Here is a 22,926-nt window from a genome sequence, read left to right as displayed (position 1 = left end):
ATGGAAATCAAACGATCCTCTTCAACAGGATCTAAGGTGTTCTAAGCTGCTGAACCATCTTTCCGTCCTCTTAAAACTGCTAATAATTTATTAGATTCAATTATCATATTCCATTATCTCATTTACTTAAAATTTATAGTTTTCCACTATCACAACAAAGTATTACATGAAGCCAAGAACATACTAGTTCAAAGTAAGTGATAATTACCATTTGTTCAATAGGTTTTCTATAAATATAAAATACAATAAGCTCTGATTGTGGTTAAAAAAACCACAATAGGGAAACCAAAGTTCTAATTCAAAATAGATAAATAGATATAAACTACAATGTAGAAAGCTTAACTAGATTCTTGTTTGGGGTAAAAAGATGCAAAAAAAAGCCCACTTCCTAGGGTTGCTCAGGCAGTTTACTATTATTTCCATGGTGAAATTAGGCTGGATTCCTCAGCTTGCACCACCGCTCTCTGCACTGTGCAGTCTATCAGTATAAACAACATTTCTTTTGGAGTCAGAAAACAAAGATGTACTGTTATAAAAACGAAATACTAAGCTATTAATTTCAGACTAAGCCCATTATTTTGATAACACATATAAAAAGGTGTCTAATTAGGTTAGAAATAAGGGTAGAAAACATAATAAAATGAATAAATACAAACTGAAATTTGCATAAAACTGAAGCCTCAATGTAAAGGAGTTTTTTTTCCTAGAAAAGAAAGTGATGGAAAAGTTGGCCATTAAATCTATGACTCATTAAATCTATGGGTCAAGATCTTTGCTTATCTTTAAAAAAAAAAACTTTGCTTATCTTATAGGTAAATACACAAATTCTTATTAAAAATATGTAAATGAAATCAGGCCAAAGCATTAACTACTGGAGACTGGTGTCTTTTAAGTGTCATCCATGAAACGGTGTACTGTGAAAAATGTTGTGATTTTTCTACAAAGATTCACTACACACACACTGGAATACCATTGCTTTAAAATACTTTAATAACAAAATACATAGAAACTACCTGTTATTACTCAATGAAATGCCAGTTTGCCCTTTAGCTTAATTTTAGCATGTAGTTACAATTTCCTTCTTAATTTTCAGAGTGAAACACATCATAGCTGCCATTTCTATTTACAAAGAGTCCAATACATAAAGCTTACATTTTTGCAATAATTTAATGGCATATATACAGAACATATAAGACAATCTAGAAATTAAGATAAGCCTCTCGTTAGATGTTTAAACCAAGCTTTCAACCTACATCTGTAAGGGCAATTATTTTTAGTAAAGCAAAGTTCATTTCTATATGTTTCAATCTTCTTAATTTTTATAAAATTTCTTTGAGTCATCTGTGTATTCAATGTTATTACTAATGCCTGTTAAATTATTAACTAGCTTGATACATATCCTTTCACACCATAGACAAGGTTAAGTTTTATAGGCTATTACTTGGTGTTCAGATAATTTATATAAACTTGACTATTTCTGTTTACTCAGGCACACAAAATTAGAATTGAGCTTTCCTTCTTAAAAATCTTCCTTTTAGAATAAAAATGGGACTTGGGCCAAATGTTCTGACAGTTATTTTGAACAATGTTTATAGTATGTATTATCTAAAATAGACTGTCTCCTATCAGTACCCTTGGAAGAAAATTCAATATGGAAGTGATAACTGAGTAGCGATGCCCTAGTTCTCTACATATTTGCCTTTCATTGCCCCAATCTCAAAGCCACCTGACTTACAAATGTTAAGTAAACTCTTTGAATCATAAGTGAGCAAATTAAGAATAAAGAAGTTATAACACCTATACAACTCATTGAACATGGATATGTCAAGCTGGTGCCTATGTAGAACCTTTGCCCCTATGTTCTAGCAGCTTTGGTAAAGGTACAATGCACACCACCAAAAGAGAAATGTAAACATCAACTCAGCCACAAACCCTTTCATCTACAATGGTGTTTGCTTGCAAGATGTGGTGGGGCAATGGTGGCACAAAGCTTTGTAAGTAATCAAGCAATAACTGATTTGACTTAAGGCCCACTCCATAAGACAGAACCTATACCCAGCTCTACTCTGGGTTGCCAAGAACCAGAGATTAGATAACCCAGGAACCTAGGGTAAAAAAACAAATAATACTGGTCTAACAACAACAAAAACTACTAATGATATTCTGTTATATTCAAAGATCAGTGCCTTGTTCAGCCATTAGCAGAGAAGCTTTCTTTTGCAGAAGATGGGAACAAATATAGAGACTCAACAGTCAGACATTATGCAGAGAGTGAGAAGCCTTGGGACACTCAGTCCTACAAGGGATGTTTCCATCAAATCCTTCCCCTCAGAGCTCAGGGACCTTGAGGAAGAGGTAGAAAGAGTATAAAAGCCAGAGGGGTTGGAGAATGCCAATGAAACATGGCCCTCTAAATCAATACAGGAAAGGTCATGCGAACTCAGAGAATGAGAGAGCATGCACAGGGCCTGCACCAGGTCCTCTGCGCATACATTATGGCTTCCAGTTGAGTGTTTTTATGGGATTCATGAGTATGCAAATGGGTGGCTCTCTCATTCTTATGCCTTCTGTTGGGCTCTTTTCCTTCTGTTGGTTTGTCCTGTCCAACTCCAAAGTGACAGTTTTTGTTTTGCTATATTAAAAAAAATAATGAATGAAAGACAATCTAGCCACTAGGGTAAAGTTCAACAACTAAACTGTCATTTATACCTACATGTTGGGAGGTATTTCTAACAGAGTGACACTGGGTTTATCAACCACTCCAGGGTGGGCCTCATCTTTAGGAGTGGTTGACCAATATATAATGGACTCCATAGTTTTTTTTTTTTTTTGGCATGTTTTTATTTGGTTAGAATTTGGTGTTTTGTTTTCTAGTTTTGGGGGTTTTGTTGTATTGGGTTTTTGTTTTTAAAAAGGAATTTAGAGTTGGGTGGGTGTACGGAGGGGTAAAGGATCATGAATGATTTGGGGGAGGAGAAGAATATGATCAAAATATATTTAAATTTAAAAATTATAAACAATAAAATATTAAAAATAACATAGTTGTCAAACATACAACTTTGCGTCTCTGAGGTCTAATCATTAGACATCCTATCTCATTAGACATTTCTATCTGTCTACCAAACCCAAAAGCATCACCAAGACCTGTCATTTTACCTCAGGAAATAAATCTCTTTCATGCACTCCACTGTATACTATTACCCTGAAACAAATCAGAAAGGGCCCACTTTGTGGAAGGGAAATAACAGGTTAAGGGTGGAAGAATAGGGAAAGACATATTTTAAAGGAGAGGTGTAGAAAACAGGGCAGTCGAAAAAGGAATGAGTGGGGGAAAGAGTTTCAGTAGGAAATGGAATGGAAAGGTAGGGCAGAAGAGGGCATGGGGGCAGTGATTAGAAGTCATATGAAAATTCATTTTATAAGCTTCCTAAACACACACACACACACAAGTTCATATATAATAGGGGTTAAGTTCACATTATCCTACACAACAGATAATGTTCCTAGCTCTAGATTGCCAAATAAAAAGCCTAATGCCAAATGAGGGGTGCCTCCCCTTAAGCTGTTGGTTATGGAGTTCCCAGTGACCAAATAAAAAGCCTAATGCCAAATGAGGGGTGTTTTCCTTCAAGTAGTTGGTCAGAGAGTTCTCAGAGACCCCCACCCCAAACAATATAATCTATTGGCAGTGCTCTAGATTGCTCACGTGATGGTGATAGTCCATTGTTGGAACATACTACAGGGCATGGAGAAATCAAAGGTACTGAATAAGAAGTTTCTTCCCCAAGGGATGGATAGCTTTCACAGTATTTATGTGAAGAATATAAGTAGGCTTCTAGAGAGGAAAGTCACTAACAGTCTTATGCAGCTGTAGATACTGTGAGCTACAACGATGACCGGCTGGAAAGAAAAATCCAGAAGTGCAATTGTGGCAAAGATGCTATAGGGATAACCAATTGCTTTCCGATTAGATTTAAGGTCTGCTCCATGAGAGGAAATGGATGCGTGACATTATAAATATCTGACCGAGAATCCGTGGCTGGGAAGAGTACAGGCTTCAGGTGCCCTGCATCAATTTTCTGAAATACAAATGTCTATCTTAGAGGAAATCGCCTAAAGATTCAGGATATTCTAGAGGGAAAAATTTTAAGACTCCATAAATAAACAACATGGAAGTTTCAGAAAGTCCCTAAAATTGACCAAATGCACTGGCCCCTCACTCCCTCAGCTTATACAAGCACAAATGACTGCAAAAGACACCCCTAGACCATCTGGCCTGCCTAAAAGGGACAGATGAGACAAGCTGCCGGGAAGTGGCAGAGACCGGTAAAGCTACCTGGAAAAGAGATCCTAGTAAGCTGCTTAAAAGTTGTGCAGTGAACTCCAGGTTTCCAGCTTTCATGAACTGTCACTTAGGTTGGGTGTCATCCATGTTGGGATGAGCTTTTGGTGATATAGCTGTTTGTTCCTTTAAGTAACAACTCATCCACTCTGACTCCAGTAACCCCAATAAAGCCTACTGGTTTACCAAGTTGGGCTTTGGTGGTATTCTTACTATGGTTCCATCTGTAGTGAATAGATATTTGTGCATGTCGTCCCACAATCAGGAGTGAACTTAATGCTATTATTTTGCTAAATGGACACAGTATCAAACGACCTCCTAAATATGTATATAGATTTGGGCAGTTCTGAGTCTCAACAAAGGAGCTTCCAAGTGCAGAGAAAAAGTGTCTAAGAACTACTTAGCCATGAAAGGGACAGTAAGAACCAGAGGGTGGCAAGGACCATACCAAATAGTTGTCTTCTGGACATGACAGGGTCAATAAACTCACAAACACACAGCAGTTGTGTTGTGAAATATTAGTTGAAGATGTGTTACATTTGTTTATGCTATGGAACTTTTGTTTAATGATGCAAAGATGTGCTACATTCTTTTATGTTGCATTTATTTAACTGTGTGACTCTGCCTGTCTAAAACATCTGATTAGTCTAATAAAGAGCTGAATGGGCAATAGCAAGGCAGGAGAAAGGATAGGTGGGGCTGGCAGGCAGAGAGAATAAATAGGAGAAATCTGGGATGAAAAGATGAAGGAGTGAGAAAAGAAGGGGCCAGCCATCCAGCCACACAGCCAGACATGGAATAAGAATGAAAGAAGAGATATACAGAATAAGGAAAAAGTAAAAGCTCAGAGGCAAAAGGCAGACAGGGTAATTTAAATTAAGAAAAGATGGCTAGAAATAAGCCAAGCTAAGGCCGGGAATTCATAAGAATAAATTTCCATGTATATTTATTTGGGAGCTGACTGGCAGCCCCCCCCCTTCAAAGATTGCCAAAAGAGTAAAGACTAAAATGCAGCAGCTACACAGCTGTGGCCACCTACATAAGACCTGCAGAGGATCAAGCCAGCAAACCACACTCTGGCATGATGGCAAGAGGTGCTTATGCCCTCCCACTCTCAGAGGAGAAGCTACATAGAGTGCAGAGGGAAGGGCCAGTTCTCTTAGGGGTTGGTCCCTAGTAGACAGACTATGATACAGAGGATGTCCACAGCCTCTGACATATGGGCAGCACAAACTAGTCTCAGTGGATTATTTAAAAAAAAAAAAAAAAAAGGGAGGGGAGGTAGGGTGGAAAGGAAGGGAATAGATTATTCACAAGAAGTTAGAGGAAGGAATGGGTATGTGTAGGATGATAAAAATACATTGTACGCATGCATAAAATCTCAAAGAATAAAAAAATTACCCTGGACAAAATTATTCCATTATTATAACACCGAAAATATGATAAAAATTTGTTTTACCAATCACCTGGGTTATTTTTCAACATGTCTGTCTTCTACAACTACCCATAGTGATCTGCTGAAAATGCAAATTTAAACTTGTTCTCTGTTTTACCATTCTTAGACCTGTACCAGCTAAATTTTCACCAAGTGTAGTGGCTATAAGTTCTCTTGGGCTCTCGCATGCTTGCCTCCCGGGCTGCGAGCTCTCCAGCTCTTTTCTCCCAGCCTTTCCTTCTGCAGACATTTATCTGCCCCACCTTTTCTAAGTAGCAGAAGTTCTTGCTCCCTTCCCCAGTTTAATCTCACTGCTACCCCAGTGCCCACTTTACGTATTAATTCTTCTAGGAAACAGCTCAGCTTTACAAAACTCAGAAAAATTCCCAAGGTATTATGTACCTGACTCTTGAAAATTTCTCAAGTGGAGACTTAGCCACAGTCTCCCCCTATGGGCTACACACACCTCCACAAAAGCAAGAACAATGTCTGTCTGTCTGTCTAACACTGTACTCATAGCACCGGGCATAATTCCAGGCACAAACTATCCCTAGAAAACATTTGATAACTGAGCACAGGAAGAAAGGAACACACCTGCAGCCCACATAGAGTGCAGACAAGAAACAGTGCTTCCTTATATGCTGCTGACACTTATGAGCAAAGAACAAACAAGTCTAACTCCAACCAGTAAAAATCCAGAGACGCAGACTCAGTCTTATAGAAATAATTCACTAGGACAATTTTATATAACTTTATAGTTTATTTCTAATAAGATCTTGGGGGGTAATTTATGTTCTTTTGTTTCCTTGGGGTCATAGGATACATAAAGTGAATAAATTAAGCATAAAATAACAAAAATTCAAAACAAAACAAAATAGCCAAAATATGGCCAAAAATGATAGTTCAAATATAGAAGTACTTTAAAAAGATCAAACCAAATAGTGAATGGTTTCTTTTTATGATTCCATGAATAGCAAAACTTTCAGCATTTTTTATGTAGTGAAGAATATACAGATACTTTATATCTTAAAATATCCAAAACTGAACCCAATAAATGGTAATAGTTTCATTTACTATTTGTGCAACTTTCCACTGAGGCAGGAAGCCTTGGTCTGTATAGCATCAGCCTTGGCTATATGAGAGCCCAAGTTCCCCCAAGCCCACAAACCCACTTGTATAGTATTGTCAGTTTTCCTAAGGTTAGAGAATGGGGTTAGAGATAAAATAATTGTTTTAAAAACACATTTCATGTAAATTTAAACTGCTTTTCTTTTCTAGAAACACATACTGATGTTTCAGTATGTGTTCAGAATTGCGAGTTTTCTGTTTCTGAGTTTGACTTTGTCCTCCCTACTTTGAGAGGGAAACAGCAAGTTTCAGAGTAGGGATAATGTATCAGGATGGCCTGTATTTCATACAGCTTCACTCACGGCCTGTCTGTGTTCAAGTAACATGGACCTTAATCTGCATCTACAAGCTCCTGAACTTTGGCCAGCACAATAAAAGCAGGAAGAAAATAAATAAAAATTGAGATTATCAGTTCAGTGAAATTTATAAAATTTTTACAGACGCAACATTACACTGGAAAAATCATGCTACCAAAGTTTCCTGGAATAATCAGAAAAGTGCATTTGAGTAAGGGACCTTGAAAATATACATTTTTATACCCCCCTTGTTACTCCAATATCTGATGGTTGCTGAATAATGGACGTGCGCACAGTAGTAACAAGTACTGAGATTTACTGAACGCTTGCTCACCTTGTACCAGACACTGTTCAGTATTTTAAAGTCAAGGCTGACAACACTCTCAGAACTAGGTACTATTATGAAACCCTACTTTGAAAAGAAGCACAGCTAGGGTTTAAATGAAGGTATCTGATGGCAAATCTCCTACCACCCACCCCACTATGGAAAATACTAGTCTTCTTAACAAGTAAGATTTAGAAACATTTATACATAAGAATCTAAAAGCCAAAGTTGTTTCTTCCACATCTCAGTGATTTCTGAACAAACAAAACAAAACAAAACAAAAAAAAACCCCAGAGCTCTGGAGTTAGCAGAGACAAGGAAATGGCAACTGAGTCATGAAGGAGTTTATTGAGATTACTCCGAATTTAGCAAAGTAACAGTGTTTTCTGTAGTGCGAACTGATAAGATTTTTGGGAAACATTGCATTTATCACTGGCTGGATTGTCATCTGAACAAAGATCAAACTAAATATGGACATACAGTATTGTGTGTTGCCTAGTATCATTCTGAAGAAAACAAAGTCCCTACAAGCCTACCTTGGCAAAAAACACGGTGAGGTGAGTTTCGCTGCCAACAATCCAAATAGGGAATTTTGGAGATTTCAAGTAAGAACCAACCTAGAATAAATTCAGCAAAGTAAAACAAATAAATAAAAAATTTATGCTGCCCCTTAAATATTTGTTCAGAATTATGTGAAACATAACAGACTTGTAATTCACTTTCTTCCCCGCAGAGGTTAATGCTGACTGCAGAGGGGAACTACTCCTAAACGTACACTGCGCCTTTCAGCCAGAACACAGCAATGCAGATCTTCGTGCACACACACATCACTTTCAGACTTTGCTACATTCTCCAGATAGAACCTCAGGAATTTCAACTTGGCACAAAGTTAGAGCCATAAATTTATAAATACTTTATAAGGTAATAATTGTAAATCAATAACCAAGATAAGGGGGAAAGATAAGGGCACCATTTGTCTTAAAGAGTTTAGGCTAATCCAATAACCTCCCCAAAGAAAAAGTTTACAGTATAAAACAATCAATAATCCCAGCACTCGGGAGGCAGAGGCAGGCGGATCTCTGAGTTCGAGGCCAGCCTGGTCTACAAGAGCTAGTTCCAGGACAGGCTCTAGAAACTACAGGGAAACCCTGTCTCAAAAAAACAAACAAAAAAAAAAAAAAAAAAAAAAAAAAAAAGAATATAAAGGACTTCTGCTATTCGACTTCATGGAAAGATCAAGGTTCTATAACATACATTGTATCTTTTTTTGTTGTTTTGTTTTGTTTTCTTGGGACAGGGTTTCTCTGTAGTTTTGGAGCCTGTCCTAGAACTCATTGTGTAGATCAGGCTGGCCTTGAACTCACAGAGATCCACCTGTCTCTGCCTCCTGCCTGGGCCATACATAGTATCTTTAAAATAAAAAGGCATACTTACAATTTGCCTGCAAGGTCATATATATACAAGACTATGCTCCTCAAAAAGGTTTTATGTCTACATATAATACTGTGCCAAAAAGAGTTGCATTTTATTTGTGACTAAGATAAAAAGTGCATTTTGAATAAATAAAAGATTCACCCAATCCATCTTGTTCACACTAATCAATTCTACACTTCCAAGAGGACATGTCCTTTAAAAACAACTAATTTTACCAATCTAGTTTGCTTTCCTTTCTCATGCAGACTGACTATAACTGGGAAACTGTAAGAAATTACTTGGAGCACTCAGGCCAGTTATTCCTTCCTATTGGCCCCTTGCTGCAGCACCACACAGGAACCCTTGTATTCATGGGCAGAGGACTCGGTTCCTTGGTCCTGTGAAAGCAGGTATGAGTTTGACAGGCTAACATGGAACAGGAAGGATCGTTTGAGGACAGCAGAGAAGGAAATGAGTGAAGGAAGGCACAACCTCAGTGTCAAATGGGGCTGCAGAGAGGAGCAACAAGGGACTTCACTCTAATGGGAGCAGAGAGGCACAGTGGCAGGACCTGGCCTGAACTTTAGCACCAACCACTGCGCTACATACAGCTGTTCTGATTCTATACTAAGACTCTGTCACACAGTAGACAGTTGAGATACTGCTTAGTTTCCCTTAGAAAAAGTATGTGCATTTCACTTAAGGTGGAAGGTTAAAAAAAAATTACAGCAGGAAAAAGGATAAATGAATAAACCTAATGGCATATTTTATGATTAAAAACTCCATCACTAAAGAACATAGTATTATCCTTATTTTGGAAATCAAACTGATAGCCCTCCAATATTGAACAGAGAATTACAATGTGACCATGTAATTTCACTCCTGAGTACACAGTAATGTAAAATCATATGCCTATAAAAACACGTGCAGACAAATGCTCACCATAGCTAAACTGGAAATTGTCACTCTAAAGTATTAAGTCTAAACCATTAAGAATAGAGAAGACTCCTATTATTCAATTTTTCATGACAGAAGCTAAATTTAAAGTTTTACAATATTAACAGGTTCTTTAAAATGTATAATTTTAAACATCCATCAGTTGATGGATGGAAACAGAATTGATACATTATAAAACAGAGTGATTTCAACACAGAAGAAAATAAGTGCTCTCACATGGGCGGAGGAGCCCATGAAGTCAGAAAGCAGAGCTGTGGTGTCTAGAGCTAGGAAGGAGGAGGCAGCTGCTAGGTCAGAGTTTCTGTTGGTGGTGAGGGGAACCTTTCAGAATTCGAAAAGGATGATGGTTGCCCAGCCCTATGAATACAGCAAAATCACAGAACTGTGTGTATACATCAAATGGTGATATTTATGAAATGTGTTATTTTGTATTTATTGGGTTCTTCTGTTTTTGCATATTTTTTTTTTCCCGACAGGGTTTCTCTAAATAACAGCCCTAGCTATCCTGGAACTCACTCTGTAGAACAAGCTGGCTCGAACTCACAGATATCTGCCTGCCTCTGCCTCTCCAGTGGTGGGATTAAAGGCATGCACCACCACTGCCTGGCTCTCATCTTTAAATACAGTTAAAAGCACCATTCTTTCTGTGTGCATAGGATGGTTATAAATAGGTACCACTTCATTTATGTTCCTGTAGTGCTCAAAATAAGTAAAATGGTAATTTGTTTATTAGAAAGCAATGCTATACTCTCAAAGAATGGAGAAATGTTTAGATTTTTATAACATTTATACAAGCATAATTCATTTCCTTTATGCCATTTCTCTACCTGGTGACAAGTATGTATATATGCTGACTAAGAACTTACACAGCATTTTAGAAGCCGACAGTTCAGTCTAGATGCCTTAGGAAAGCAGACCAGCCAGGCTGCTTTAGGGACAACTGATTAAATTCGCCCTGCACCACGGTCTTTCTTTTCATAGTCCTCGCACGGTAAGGTCAGCCTATTTGCCCATGTGTCAGGCGCCCAACAAATAGCCACAGCCTTACAGTACAGAGCCACTGGAATGACTCGAATCAGCCTATCATAAAAGCCTAGGGAACCCAGCTAACTCCATCCCACTAGCCATGTCCTGTCCCCAGGATGGAAGCCATTGGTGGCTGAGTTGTCAGCACAGACCTCTTCACCTCTCACTTATAAGCAACAGTGCACTCGGGCAATAGAAGAATCCTGTAGGAGTCTAATACCATTGGTGAAGAGAAGAGAAAACAAATTCAAGATTTTAGGGAAAAAAAAAAGTAGAAAGTCACCAGAGAAGCCAGTCATCCTAGCAAATAATGTGAAAGTAACCGAGGGCGGGCTAGAAAGGCGGCTCAGCCGTTAAAGGGTAACTGAGGGAATGTCCAGAAATACATACGATTTAAAAGAACTTTAAGTTCCGATATTTAAAGTCACTTATTTAAAGAGCTGGGACAGTTGACACAGAAATAGTGAGTACTAGGATCTATCAGGCAGGAAAGGGCTGAATGTCTCTAGTAAATGACAGGCCAGTGTGGCTGGAGCACAGCGGCAGAGGGAGCAGCACTGACATAACGACAGGATCCAGATGAAGACTTCATAGGCTACATGGATATGGGTTTAACTGAGAAATGTCCACTTTAAGTACATGAATTTCAACATTTTGCTCCCAACTGGTGGTGCTTTGGAGTTTATCAAACTTTTAGCAGGTAGACCCTTGCTGAAGAATGTGTATCACTGGAAACCAGTTTTAAAGTTTATAGCTTTGGCCCACTTTCTGTTCTCTTTCTCTCTGCTTCCTGTGGGCAATGGTCTCTCTGTTTCCAGCTCTCCCACCATGGCATGTCTCCTTAAAATAATGGACTCTCCCTCTGGAACTATAAGTCAAAATAAATCCTTTCTTCCTTAATGCCTTTGGTCATGCTATTTTATCACAGCAAAAACTAAACAAAAAATTTAAATATTTCAGAATACAAAATCACCATAATTAGTCAGATGTAAAATAAGTGTATGGGTGGGGTGATCACCGGTGTACACTTTCCTCCAAGAAAAATGAGTATGGGTGTGGACTGGAGGTAGGGAACTCAGTTTGAATCTCTGATTGCCAGACTGTCTTAGAACAGTGCTAATTTGTGTAACTAAAATGACTGAAGTTGAAGGCGTCATTATTGTTTACAGCTACAGCTTAGAAAGAAGGCCAGAATAGATCCTGCACAGTTCTTATATCTACACATCTCTGTTTACATTTTGTCATGAAGGAGGAACGATACCTTGACAAAGAGTAACAAGAACAGTAAGGAGCATGCGCGCGCGCACACACACACACACACACACACACACACACACACACACACACACAGAGGGACAGAGGGAAGATAAGATACTTGCTAATGTTACTAAAAATCATGACCATCATAACCATTGTATGAAATAAATATTTAAAATCAAAAACCACACAAATCTACATCATTCTTTGTCTAAGAATATGATGTCTTTTAAGAGAGAAACCTGATGTAAGCTTCATCTAAAATCACTGTAATATTTAATGGCTATCGAGGACCGCACAGGAAGGTGCCTCAAATCAAAGATGAAGGTTCAAGGCAGCTCCCTAATTCCAGCACACACGTTAAAATGGCTTAAAAGTGTATTGTAGTCAACCATATATATTTTCATTTTTTATGTTATTTTGTTCTGTGCTCTGTCACTCTTTCCCTTCGAAGGAAAATGAAAATGATTGGTAGTTTAATTTCTTTACACTTCGTCAGTTTCGGCTGGGAGTTCTGCGGGGAAGTAAGATGGTGATGAGTGGTGACAGTCAGAAGTGAAGTTAGCTACCGTAAGGATGAAAATACTTTCCACAGGGCAACATACCCAAATCCTTCAAGACATTTACCTTACAATATCGTAAAGCTTCCATTAATGTTAAGAATCCTACAGCTGCTTGTTCATGGATACCGAGAAGTTCTGCAAAAAATAAAGAAAACCAAATTTAATATTGTGTTAGTATATGTATGACTGAGTAGTGTATGTGCATAAATTTATATTCAAATCATGCCATAATATTTTCTTTCACCTGAAACTCTTCAAACCTCTGCACATATTTATTAATATATCACATCAATCTGGGCATGGTTGCTCACGCCTTTCATCCCAGCACTCAGGAGGCAGATCTCTAAATTCAAGGTCAGCCTGGGCTACACAGTGAGTTTCAGGACATCCAGGGCTATCCCTGTCTTAAAACAAACAAACAAAAAAAAGTAAGGTCAAATAAACATGTTATCACTATTTTTAATAAAATGATACTAGGTAGCTTTGCACTGGCTGAAAGTAATGGCTCAAATATTGATTAAAAGTATCCGTAAAACTATGCCTAATATTAACTCTTTAGTCAAAGGAAAATCACTCTGTAATCCAAAAAAATTATTGGCATGTATGTGTGAGTGCACACACACACACACACACACACACACACACATATGCATGGATACATTAATCTATGAAAGCAGCTCACTTGAACTGATCTTAATTTTGAGAAAAAAATAAGTATGTTAAAGCATAACTATTAATATTTATTATAGGATAATGGTAACCCTACCTACACAGCACTTAAAACACAGACCTTCTTTTTGGTGGCAGGGGTGGTAGGGGTGGGGCGGGGCAGGTTTCAAGACAAGATTTCTCTGTGTAGTCCTGGCCATCCTGGAACTTTCTGTGTAGACCTGGATGGCTTTGAACTCAGAGAATTTAAGAGAAAAGGATGGCCCGCCTCTGCCTCCTGAGTGCTGGGATTAGAGGTGTGTAAGAGTGTACCACCACTGCCCAGCAAACTCGGACATTTCAAGCTCGTCCTTTCTACTCTAAAATGAAACCAGGCAGTATGCTTAAGGCTGGGAAACAGTGATGACTAAGAAATAGTTGTTGGGGCAGCTGGCCCAATCCCTGCGTTCAGGGGCGTGGCTGCCCCAGCGAGGTAGGATACCCCTTAAATAGCATCGGGGCGCCGGGAGGAGCCCGTTTTGCTTTCCCCCACGTTACCTTCTGCTCCGCTGGACCCTTGGTTCTGTAAGTTCCCTTATTTCCCCTTTTATTAAAACTGATTTATTATAAAAGGACTATCTTGGTTATTCCCTAACCCCTCCGACCGCCGGTACCCGCCGGTACAAATAGTGTCTGCTTAGAACAGCTAGGAGTTCACCAAGGGACAAATTAAAACAATGTGTGCTCCCTACATATGTGTATGCATACAGACACGACCAGAGTGGAGTGTGGTAAAACCTGTGTGGAAATAGGGGAGTCTGGGAAGAAATTTTCTAGGCCAGAAAAGATATTAAGAAAATTTAAAACTAAGAAATATGAAGGAAGAATGGAGGTCAGTGTTCTGAGGTAAGAAGTAAAAAGTCGGCAGAGCTTCACGCAGTTTCAACAGTGTCTTTCAGTGTCGCCCAGGATGGTCGCAAACCCTTGGCTTCAAGGGTCCTTCTACCTTAGACTCCTCTGTACTCAGAACCACAGCTGTGTGACATCATGCCTAGTTCCTTAAGCACAGAAAACATGGCAAACCTGGTAAATAGTGATTAACTGAAAGAAGGAATCCAAGTAACATGTTCTGGGTTTGTGTGAAGACTGAGCACGACTTTGCTTTTATACAAATGGGGACTGAAGGACTTTGGGGACTTCCAACTGGAGACAAGCAACTGTCAGTAGAGCTCAGAAGCACAGGCTAGACAAGCCAGGTAGAATACCAATGGGTCACCAGCATGAACTCACAGATGCCAAGTCAAGGAAGTGGTACCCCGCAAGAGCCAAGGCCCAGAGGATGCTGGTATAAGACCTACTCGCATATAGATGGACCTGAAGTGGTAGCAAAGGCTTTTCATAGCTAATGTACACTAGGGAGAACTATATAATACATTAGTACCATAAACATAGATTAAAAAACCTTTTTCTCAGGTACAGTTTCTAACAAGAAAAGTATTACTGTCTACAAGTAAAATCTCTATGGAATTTAAATAAATTTCAGGAATATTAAGAGTATAAAAGAAAAATATTTTAGTCTTTGGGTCGCAGCAACTCTGGGGATAGGAGCAGAGCAAATGCAGAGCTGGGTAGAAAGCATACTCTACAGTTAGCAAACATCCCATCTCTTTCCCTCTGAAAGGTAAGCAGAGACAAATCCTCCTATTCAAAGACCAACACATGTTAAGAAGCAGGGGCTACAATTGATTTCTAAACTCAATTACCGCCACCTAGTGTCAGAACTAGATACTACATCATCTATTGCCTTGGATTTAGCCAAATGTCTACAATGGTACATTTAAAATATCGTGCTACTAAATGCAGGAAACTGGGCCTTCATTAATTTTGGTGATGAAGTATTCAGATCTTGTCAAGAATCACATGATCAGGTATCTGGTTTAAACGATATTTCTTCTTCCTCCTCCCTCCTCCCCCCTCCCCCCTCCCCCTCCTCCTTTTTTTTTTAAGAAAGGATCTCACATACCCAAACTGCCACAATGTCCTTTGTAGCTGAGGACTGCCTTGAACTCCTGATCGTTCTGCCTCTACTTTCCAAGTTCTGGGATATAGGAGTACACTACCATGACTAACATTAGACGATAATATTTCAAAATGCATTATTCTCACTTTCCCAAACAGGATATATACCTAATATTACCTTCTTAGATTAAGTATACCAATCAAAATATCCTAATTTATACTTTTACAAAGACAGTGCGGATATATTTTCATATCATTTATAGAATTTATATGCATTATATTTCCTTTAAAAGTCTCAAAGTCTTTACCCTTTGCTTGCAAGAAATAGGCAGTTTTATGACTATTTTCTTTGCCAAAAATAGTTCATCTAAATTGCTGGCTGAATTTTCAAAACTGCTATTTAGTTTGATGGCAAAGAGATAAAACTATTCTTTAGCAAAAAGGTACCATTAAATTTTATCTATAATTCACAAATAAAAGCTGTATATACTATACAACATGTTCTGAAATACGTATTCATGTAGCTTAGCTAAAACAAGCTAATTAATGCCTATATAACTGTCTCAAAAAAAAGTCAGGAGAAAAAAATCATCTACACCAGACACTTGAGCATCTGATTATTATTTTTTAACATCTTTCCATATTTATTACAACCCTATTCAGCCAAGTTGCAAAATAAAATCAGCCTGAGTACCCATCAATAGGTAAATGGATGAAGAAAATGTGACTTATCCACATGATGGAATTTTGTTCATGCACAAAGAAAACCAAATTATGTTGTTTGCAAGAAAATGTTTGGAATGGAAAATCATGGTGTTAACTGAAACGAGACAAACTCAAACAAAAAACACCATATTTTCTTTTCATGTGTAGAATTTAGGGTGTTAAGGGCATGGAAGTGGAAGAGGATTATTAGGGTTCTGTAAGGAAGGGGTGTGGAAGGCAAAAGAAGAGGAGATGAATACAGTCCAACACATCATAGATGTGATTCTTGACCAGATCTGAATACTTCATCACCAGGAACATATGAAGGCCTACTTTTCTGTGTTCAGTAGCATGATATTTTAAATGTACCATTGTAGGTATCTGAAAACTGATATATACATACACACATATACACAAACATATATACAAACATATAATGTGCCTCACATATGTATTTGAGGGATAACAATAAAGTCTACTCTTGGCAATTTTCAAGCAGAGAACACATTGCCTACAGATAGGGCATTTTACAATAGATTTCTTAAACTTACTCCTTTTAACAGAAATTTTATATTCTCTCACATTCTGCCCAGCCCCTCCCTTCTCCCCCCCATCATTATTTTATGTTCTATTTCTATAAGCTTACCTTTTGGGGATTACTGACTGGGTCTTCTATTACTTAGGTTGTTATTTTCTGTACTAACTGTCATCTCTTATAACTGTTGGGGAATTTATAGGAGTCCTGTTAGATTTTTTCAAATTTGATGCTATTTTGGAAACCAGATAATCACCCTACATGTGGCAAACACCCTGAGTATCAAGCACTGTAGAAGCATGCCACAGGCGAAGAGGACTGATGGCCTTGGAGCAGTTCAGTCGGGGCTGCAAAGGACAAGCAGGAAGTGGGAAACACCAGGAAAATGAACTGCTCTGAGATAAGGTCAGTCGCTTTCTGCAGTGAGAATCGAAGGTCTCCTTGGACAGGTGACACATGAAGTGAGCACAGGAGAACTAGTTAGAGAGAGGGAGGAAAGACACAGAGTTCCTCAGATATAGGAACAAAGACGCAGAGAGCTGTAGTATTTTGTTCAAGCACAGAAAATATCAAATGACTCTAAATTATAGAAGTCAAAACCTTGGGAACAAAAGACATCACTAAGAAAAATTTACATAAGAAAAGATCGGAAGAAATTGCCTGCATTATAAAGAACTAAAAAAGAACTTACAGAGCAACCCATAAATTGGATAAAGCAACCCACCCTTCCTTGTAAAATGGCAGATGACGAGAAGAGACAATTACTAGAAGGCAAACTAGTTAAAAGCTTACATAGGAATAAACAACTGAGCTCAGGTCAGCAGAAAGTAGACCAAATGTCAATTAAAATATATAATCACTTGTCAAAAAATGACCAAATATTAAAGATAACTCTACAGTCAGAAAGATACGTTGATACTGTATTAGTTCTAAGGCATATTTTAGAGACAAAGTTGCTACTAATTAATTAATAGTTTAACAGATATTCCTCAAGAGAGTACATCTTGTTAATGTATTATCTAGGATTTCAATTTCTAGGTACATAACAAAGAAAGATAAAAATACATCCTCTCACAAGAACTTGCACACAGATGTCCCTAATAGCATTATTCATAACAGACAAGTGGCCATTTCAAATGTCCAGCAATTGATGATGGATAAAGATGCATGGCTCATCAACATACTGCAATATGGCTTCTCAAAGAGTAAAGCACCGGTACAGGGAAGCACTGGTTAAAGTGAAAGACATGTGTCACAAACAGCGGACATCGTATAATTCTATCTATGTTAAATGCCCAGGGCATGAGCATTCACAGAAACAGCAAACAGATTAGCAGCTGTCAACATGGAGGGAATGGAAGTATGGGGAGCTGCTGCTGCTGGAGCTAGGACTTCCTTACAAAGCAAGACAAATTCTACATTTCGGTGAGGTGGCATGCATAGTACACAGATTAGATTTAAATAAAGTTATTACTTAAAAAAGTCAACAGTTGACTCAATCTTTACTACACATGTAATTTAAGAAATCAATTCTGCAGGAACATTGAATAGGACTGACTCACACACAATGCTTCTTACAGATCTGTTTTGTAGTAGCCAACTTGTAAACCATCTACATGTTCACCCAAGGTAAACTGCTCAAGGCAAAAGACACACATGACAATTCAAACACTAATAACCTTAATAAATAAAAGTGAAAAATGCTCTGTTCATCCTGCAGTGAACATTCCCAGGTCACACCTAATATTCACTTTCTCTTCTACTACCAGGAGTGATTATTGCTAGGTAAACAAATAAAACAAAGCCACAACAAACACGCAAAAACCTAACAGCCTTGTCGGTGAGATCTACTCTCAGTCACTCCCACTTCCCTTCTTCTAAACTCCTAACAGCTCTTTGCTGTTAATTCATAATTCACATCCATTTTCTTTATCTTTGAACATTTTCTTATGTTCACTTACAGTAAACTTCCGTATGTTCACTTACAGTAAACTTCCGTATCTTGAATTTCCTCAGTTGAACGAAACCTGTTCCTTTCTCTCCATTGCATGGCATTTCTTTAAAAGAACATGCATATCCCAAGACCACTTCCCACTCATATACCTGCTTTCTGCTGCCCCTATTAAAGCTGGTTCTTTCCCCTTTCCATAGCAGAGGCAACTTCTAATAATTAAAGCAACAACCATGCAGCCAAAGGCCTTGCTTCTATCACTCACCACACTGATGAAGAACAACTCAATTCACCTCACTAGGGAATTTACCCTTAGCCCCCTTCTCGCAGAATGAGACACTGCACAGCTTATTTTCCAACTCTATGCTGTGGCCAAGGTCTTCTGGATTAACTTCTCTCTACGTGGACAAACATCTATCTTTCAGGCTAACTGGCAATGAAATGCAGTGCATTAAGGCACTATAGAAAAGGGTTAAGCATATTATCAAAATACACATACCTTCAAGGGCTTTCCTGTGCTTTATGTGTTATTAATGCAGTGTGTTTGATTTAAAATTTTGATAATTACCTGTACTCCACCCTCACCTCTAATATGAGGAGCTCCACCTCCTGGAGGGATCTGCCACAGAGGTGGACAGACTTATCATTTCAATTTTTAGTATAAGTGCTGCCGAAACGAGCACAGGATGGGCTGATTTAGAAAGATGGGGTTCTACAGAGAACAAGCAGAGGCCTTGGCATGGTTAGAAGTCCTGCTGGTTTAGTATTTGCTGTTTCACTTTGGGCAAATTAATAATCAGCCAGGCCTCAGTTTCATTAGTCATACTAAGGTTAAAAAGACAAACCCGAAACATACTGCTTGCAGTAAGGAAATACCTTCCTTCCTGCGCCATTGTCTATGTCTGTCTTACATCTTTCCCACTGTCAGAGCGTGTGCCACAGCTCTCAATTTGTGATTCCACTCCAATAATTCTACAAATGAACAGCACCTTTTTCTTCTAGATTTTACAGTGTTATTTCTCTGCTCAATGTTTACAATGATTCTTTTTCTAATACCAACTGGGAGTAAATATGGCATTCAGTAGCCTCTGTGTTCTCAGTCAAGCCTATGCTGACACAGTCTTTCCTTTTACCAGTGTTCATCACGAACCTACCATTTCTCAAACCAGGTTGCTCACCAGAATCACCCAGGAGGAGTCTTACACTCTATGTCCATCCATGTCCCAACACCTAAATGTTCTACCCTTAACTGTTTTCAGCTGGGATCTGAACCGTCATTGTTTTAAGGTCTCCAAATGATGCACCCTGCTCTACTCAGTCTGTCCGTCTCCCTATCTGAACATACAATGTGTATTTCCCCAAAGACCCTCTTGCTCATGCTCTCTGTCCCCATTAAAATTCCAGTATCTATTTATGACAACATAAACGTAGTGAGAAAAGCGTCCTCCTTCCTCAGCATGTTTCTATTTCAACACGTCTCATCATGCATCAAATCATCTATGTATATGTTCTCATTCACCTAACCTATGTGGATAAGCATTTGACAGAGAATTGAGTATTTCCTGAGACTGTGAAGATATTACAAACTCTTAGTATTTACAATAGCCATTTGAAGAATGTATTACTTCCACACAAAAGGAAATTAAATAAGGGGAGAGGCTTGTTTGAGTGTTTGAAAACTACTGCATAAATTATTTTATTTATGTTCCACACTTCCCATCATGTTATCTAAGCCAGAAATATACAAAGCAAAAGCTGAATAAATGTATGGATTTTTGTTTTATGTTTAAACATCTGAAAACAGAATTGAGTTCAAGTCAACATTCCTAATGACTGGAGGAAAAATTCAAGTACACTTTCTTGAATCCTGCAATTCTCTTTCTGCAGGATAACCCTATCTTCTAGTCACAGCTTAGTTTTGACCCTTAAACTGTACTTTAACCTATCCATAGTAAACAACAGTCAGGAATGGCTTTAAGAATCAGAAAAGAGTGAATTTGCAAAATAGACCAGGAACCAAGGCTTATATATTTGATGAACAAATTCTGTAACTGAGCTAAGACTAAAAATGGCAACAGCCTATGTACCTAGGATAGGCAGGAGGGTAGGAGATTTGAGAGAGAGAGAGAGAGAAAGAGAGAGAGAGAGAGAGAGAGAGAGAGAGAGAGAGAGAGAGAGAGAGAGAGAGTCAGAGAGAGAGAGACAGAGAGAAAGAGAGCACAGAGAAAGAGAGCACAGAATGTATAGGAAATTGGATGAGGATAACTTAGTAATGAACAAGACTAACAGTTATGGCCACAGCAAGCAGAAGGAAGTAGCAGTGATAGAGGCCAGCTTGGAAGAGACACGTAAGCCACGGTTCCTTCTCTAGTTATCTGAAATGATAGCAGATACCTCAGAAACCTTTGGGAAGAGGGAAAAATTAAAGAAACTGATTTACACAGGAGAGATGACACTTTAGTTAGCAGGATCACATGCTTTTATATCTAAATCAGAATGGCGAGTTCTTAGGATATGCTTAAACAGAGAGCAGAACACGACAGAGCACTTGTGGGGCTGTGTATCCATGCAGTTAGCAGGGTTGGACTGTTATTCTAACTTCCCCACTAAGTGAGTTACGCTGTACACATCACCTGGTGTAGAAAGCCAGGCTCTTCATTTTCAAACAGCACAGTGGAAGGTTGCATTGTGTTCTGTAAATTCCGGAGTTCTGTAACTTTTACTCAAAATATTCTTAACATTGTATTTTCTTTCTATTAATTTGCTATACAAATTTCTAAAATTTGGGAAAAATTCAAATTACAAGTTAAGAATCATTCATATAAATGAAAAGTAGTAACATTTTTTCAAATGTACTATATTCTCTGTTGTTTGGTAACCATTCTATTAAACACCAAACAAATTTGCCTATGAACAAGAACTATGAAGCTTCATGTCCTACGATGGCTTATTGCAGTTATTCCATAAAGGTTAAATAACTACAGAAATGAATTCAGACTGCCCAGTAAAAAAACTGAGAGGGATTTAATTTGTAATTGTGCATCAACTCTGCTTAAGTGGACAGACTGGCTATTGTGCTTCATCTGATGTTCATGACAGTATAAGAAGCCACCTGACCAGAAATGGAAATGCTGTTGTAGGGCAAGAGATGTAAAGCCTGAGAAAACAAGACCAGCCCAGCACACTAATGTGTATACTAAACGTTACATAGAAAACCAGGATACTATCAACACCAGTAACTCAATCACTTTTTAAGTTCCCATAACTTCCAGCACTGACTGCAGTACTGTCCCTGGGTAAGTACTCACGTGTACATCTACTAAGAGGTAGACTGCCACTTCTAAAGTTAGCGCCCCAGTGCCCATAACAACCAAGAGGAAACCAAAGCCTTGAAGAGACATATTTAGTACCTAAGACTGTCTGCTCTCAAAAATCAACACTTTAATGTTACGGTGTCTTAGAAACCATAGAGAGTTCTTCTAATAGAAAGCACTTACCTTAACATCCACATAATATAGAGCCATTAAGTAGATGAATATCAATTTCCCATATTTCACTAAAATATTAACATTTGAGACCATAGCAAAGAACATACTTACGCATTCCTGAGCACTCTCTATCACCATCCCATACATTAGAAACTGCATGTCCCGTCAGTAGAAGGTTAATTAAGCTTTGGCTATCAATAAAAATTAAATATTAGTTAAAATAGGCATAAAACTAGTTCTGCAAATCAAGTAATTCCTACAATAAAGGTTTTTGTTTTTAATGATTTTTTACATTCAATATGTTAAAACACAAAGTGAGAGGAAACCTTAACTTCCCTTTTCTACGTCTGACTTTGGTGAGGGCCTGAGCGCTGCACTACAATGGCATCCACTACCATAATCACATATGCCTAGCAACTTTAAGATGGCATATTTAAATGGATAAAAATTAGTCTGTTTACTTAGTATTTACATTTACTTTTACATATAATATTTTTTGGAATTATTTCCCCTTTTCTTTCCTTCCTTCAGCCTCTTCCATGTATCCCTTTGCTCTCAAATTAATTCCCTCTTTTCTTTGAATTATTGTTACATATATTTACAATAAATACACATGCACACACTCCTACATAAATACAAGCTACTCGGTCTATATAATGTTCCTTGCATCTGGATGATTTTAGGGCTGACTACTTGGTATTGGAAAACCATTTGGGACTGGATACCTTGACTAGTGAAGTCATCGGTCTTGGAGAAGAACCTACCAAAATCCACTTAATTAAATCAGCATAATTCTTAACTACATTTAAAATATCCTATTTATCCTTATACATACAAT

At 38.2% G+C, this 22,926-nt stretch overlaps 1 protein-coding gene across 5 annotated transcripts in view; it reads right to left on the bottom strand.

The window, feature by feature from the left end:
- Positions 1 to 22,926, bottom strand: part of Mindy3 (MINDY lysine 48 deubiquitinase 3) — a 75,464-nt gene that overhangs the window by 30,708 nt on the left and 21,830 nt on the right. For 3 of the 5 annotated variants that reach the window (XM_038332844.2, XM_042055228.1, XM_038332846.2), the window contains 3 exons: positions 22,200 to 22,279; positions 12,807 to 12,877; positions 8,063 to 8,143 (listed from right to left, as the gene is read on the bottom strand). In XM_038332844.2, the coding sequence (XP_038188772.1) occupies positions 8,063 to 8,143; positions 12,807 to 12,877; positions 22,200 to 22,279 (232 nt within the window). The remainder of the gene's footprint in view (positions 1 to 8,062; positions 8,144 to 12,806; positions 12,878 to 22,199; positions 22,280 to 22,926) is intronic. The other 2 variants (XM_038332845.2, XM_038332847.2) reach the window with 2 other exon arrangements.

Source organism: Arvicola amphibius, chromosome 6, assembly GCF_903992535.2.
Source record: "Arvicola amphibius chromosome 6, mArvAmp1.2, whole genome shotgun sequence".
NCBI classification, from domain to species: domain Eukaryota; kingdom Metazoa; phylum Chordata; class Mammalia; order Rodentia; family Cricetidae; genus Arvicola; species Arvicola amphibius.
Note: the sequence above shows the minus strand (reverse complement) of the source record. Positions and strands in the feature narration are given on the sequence as shown.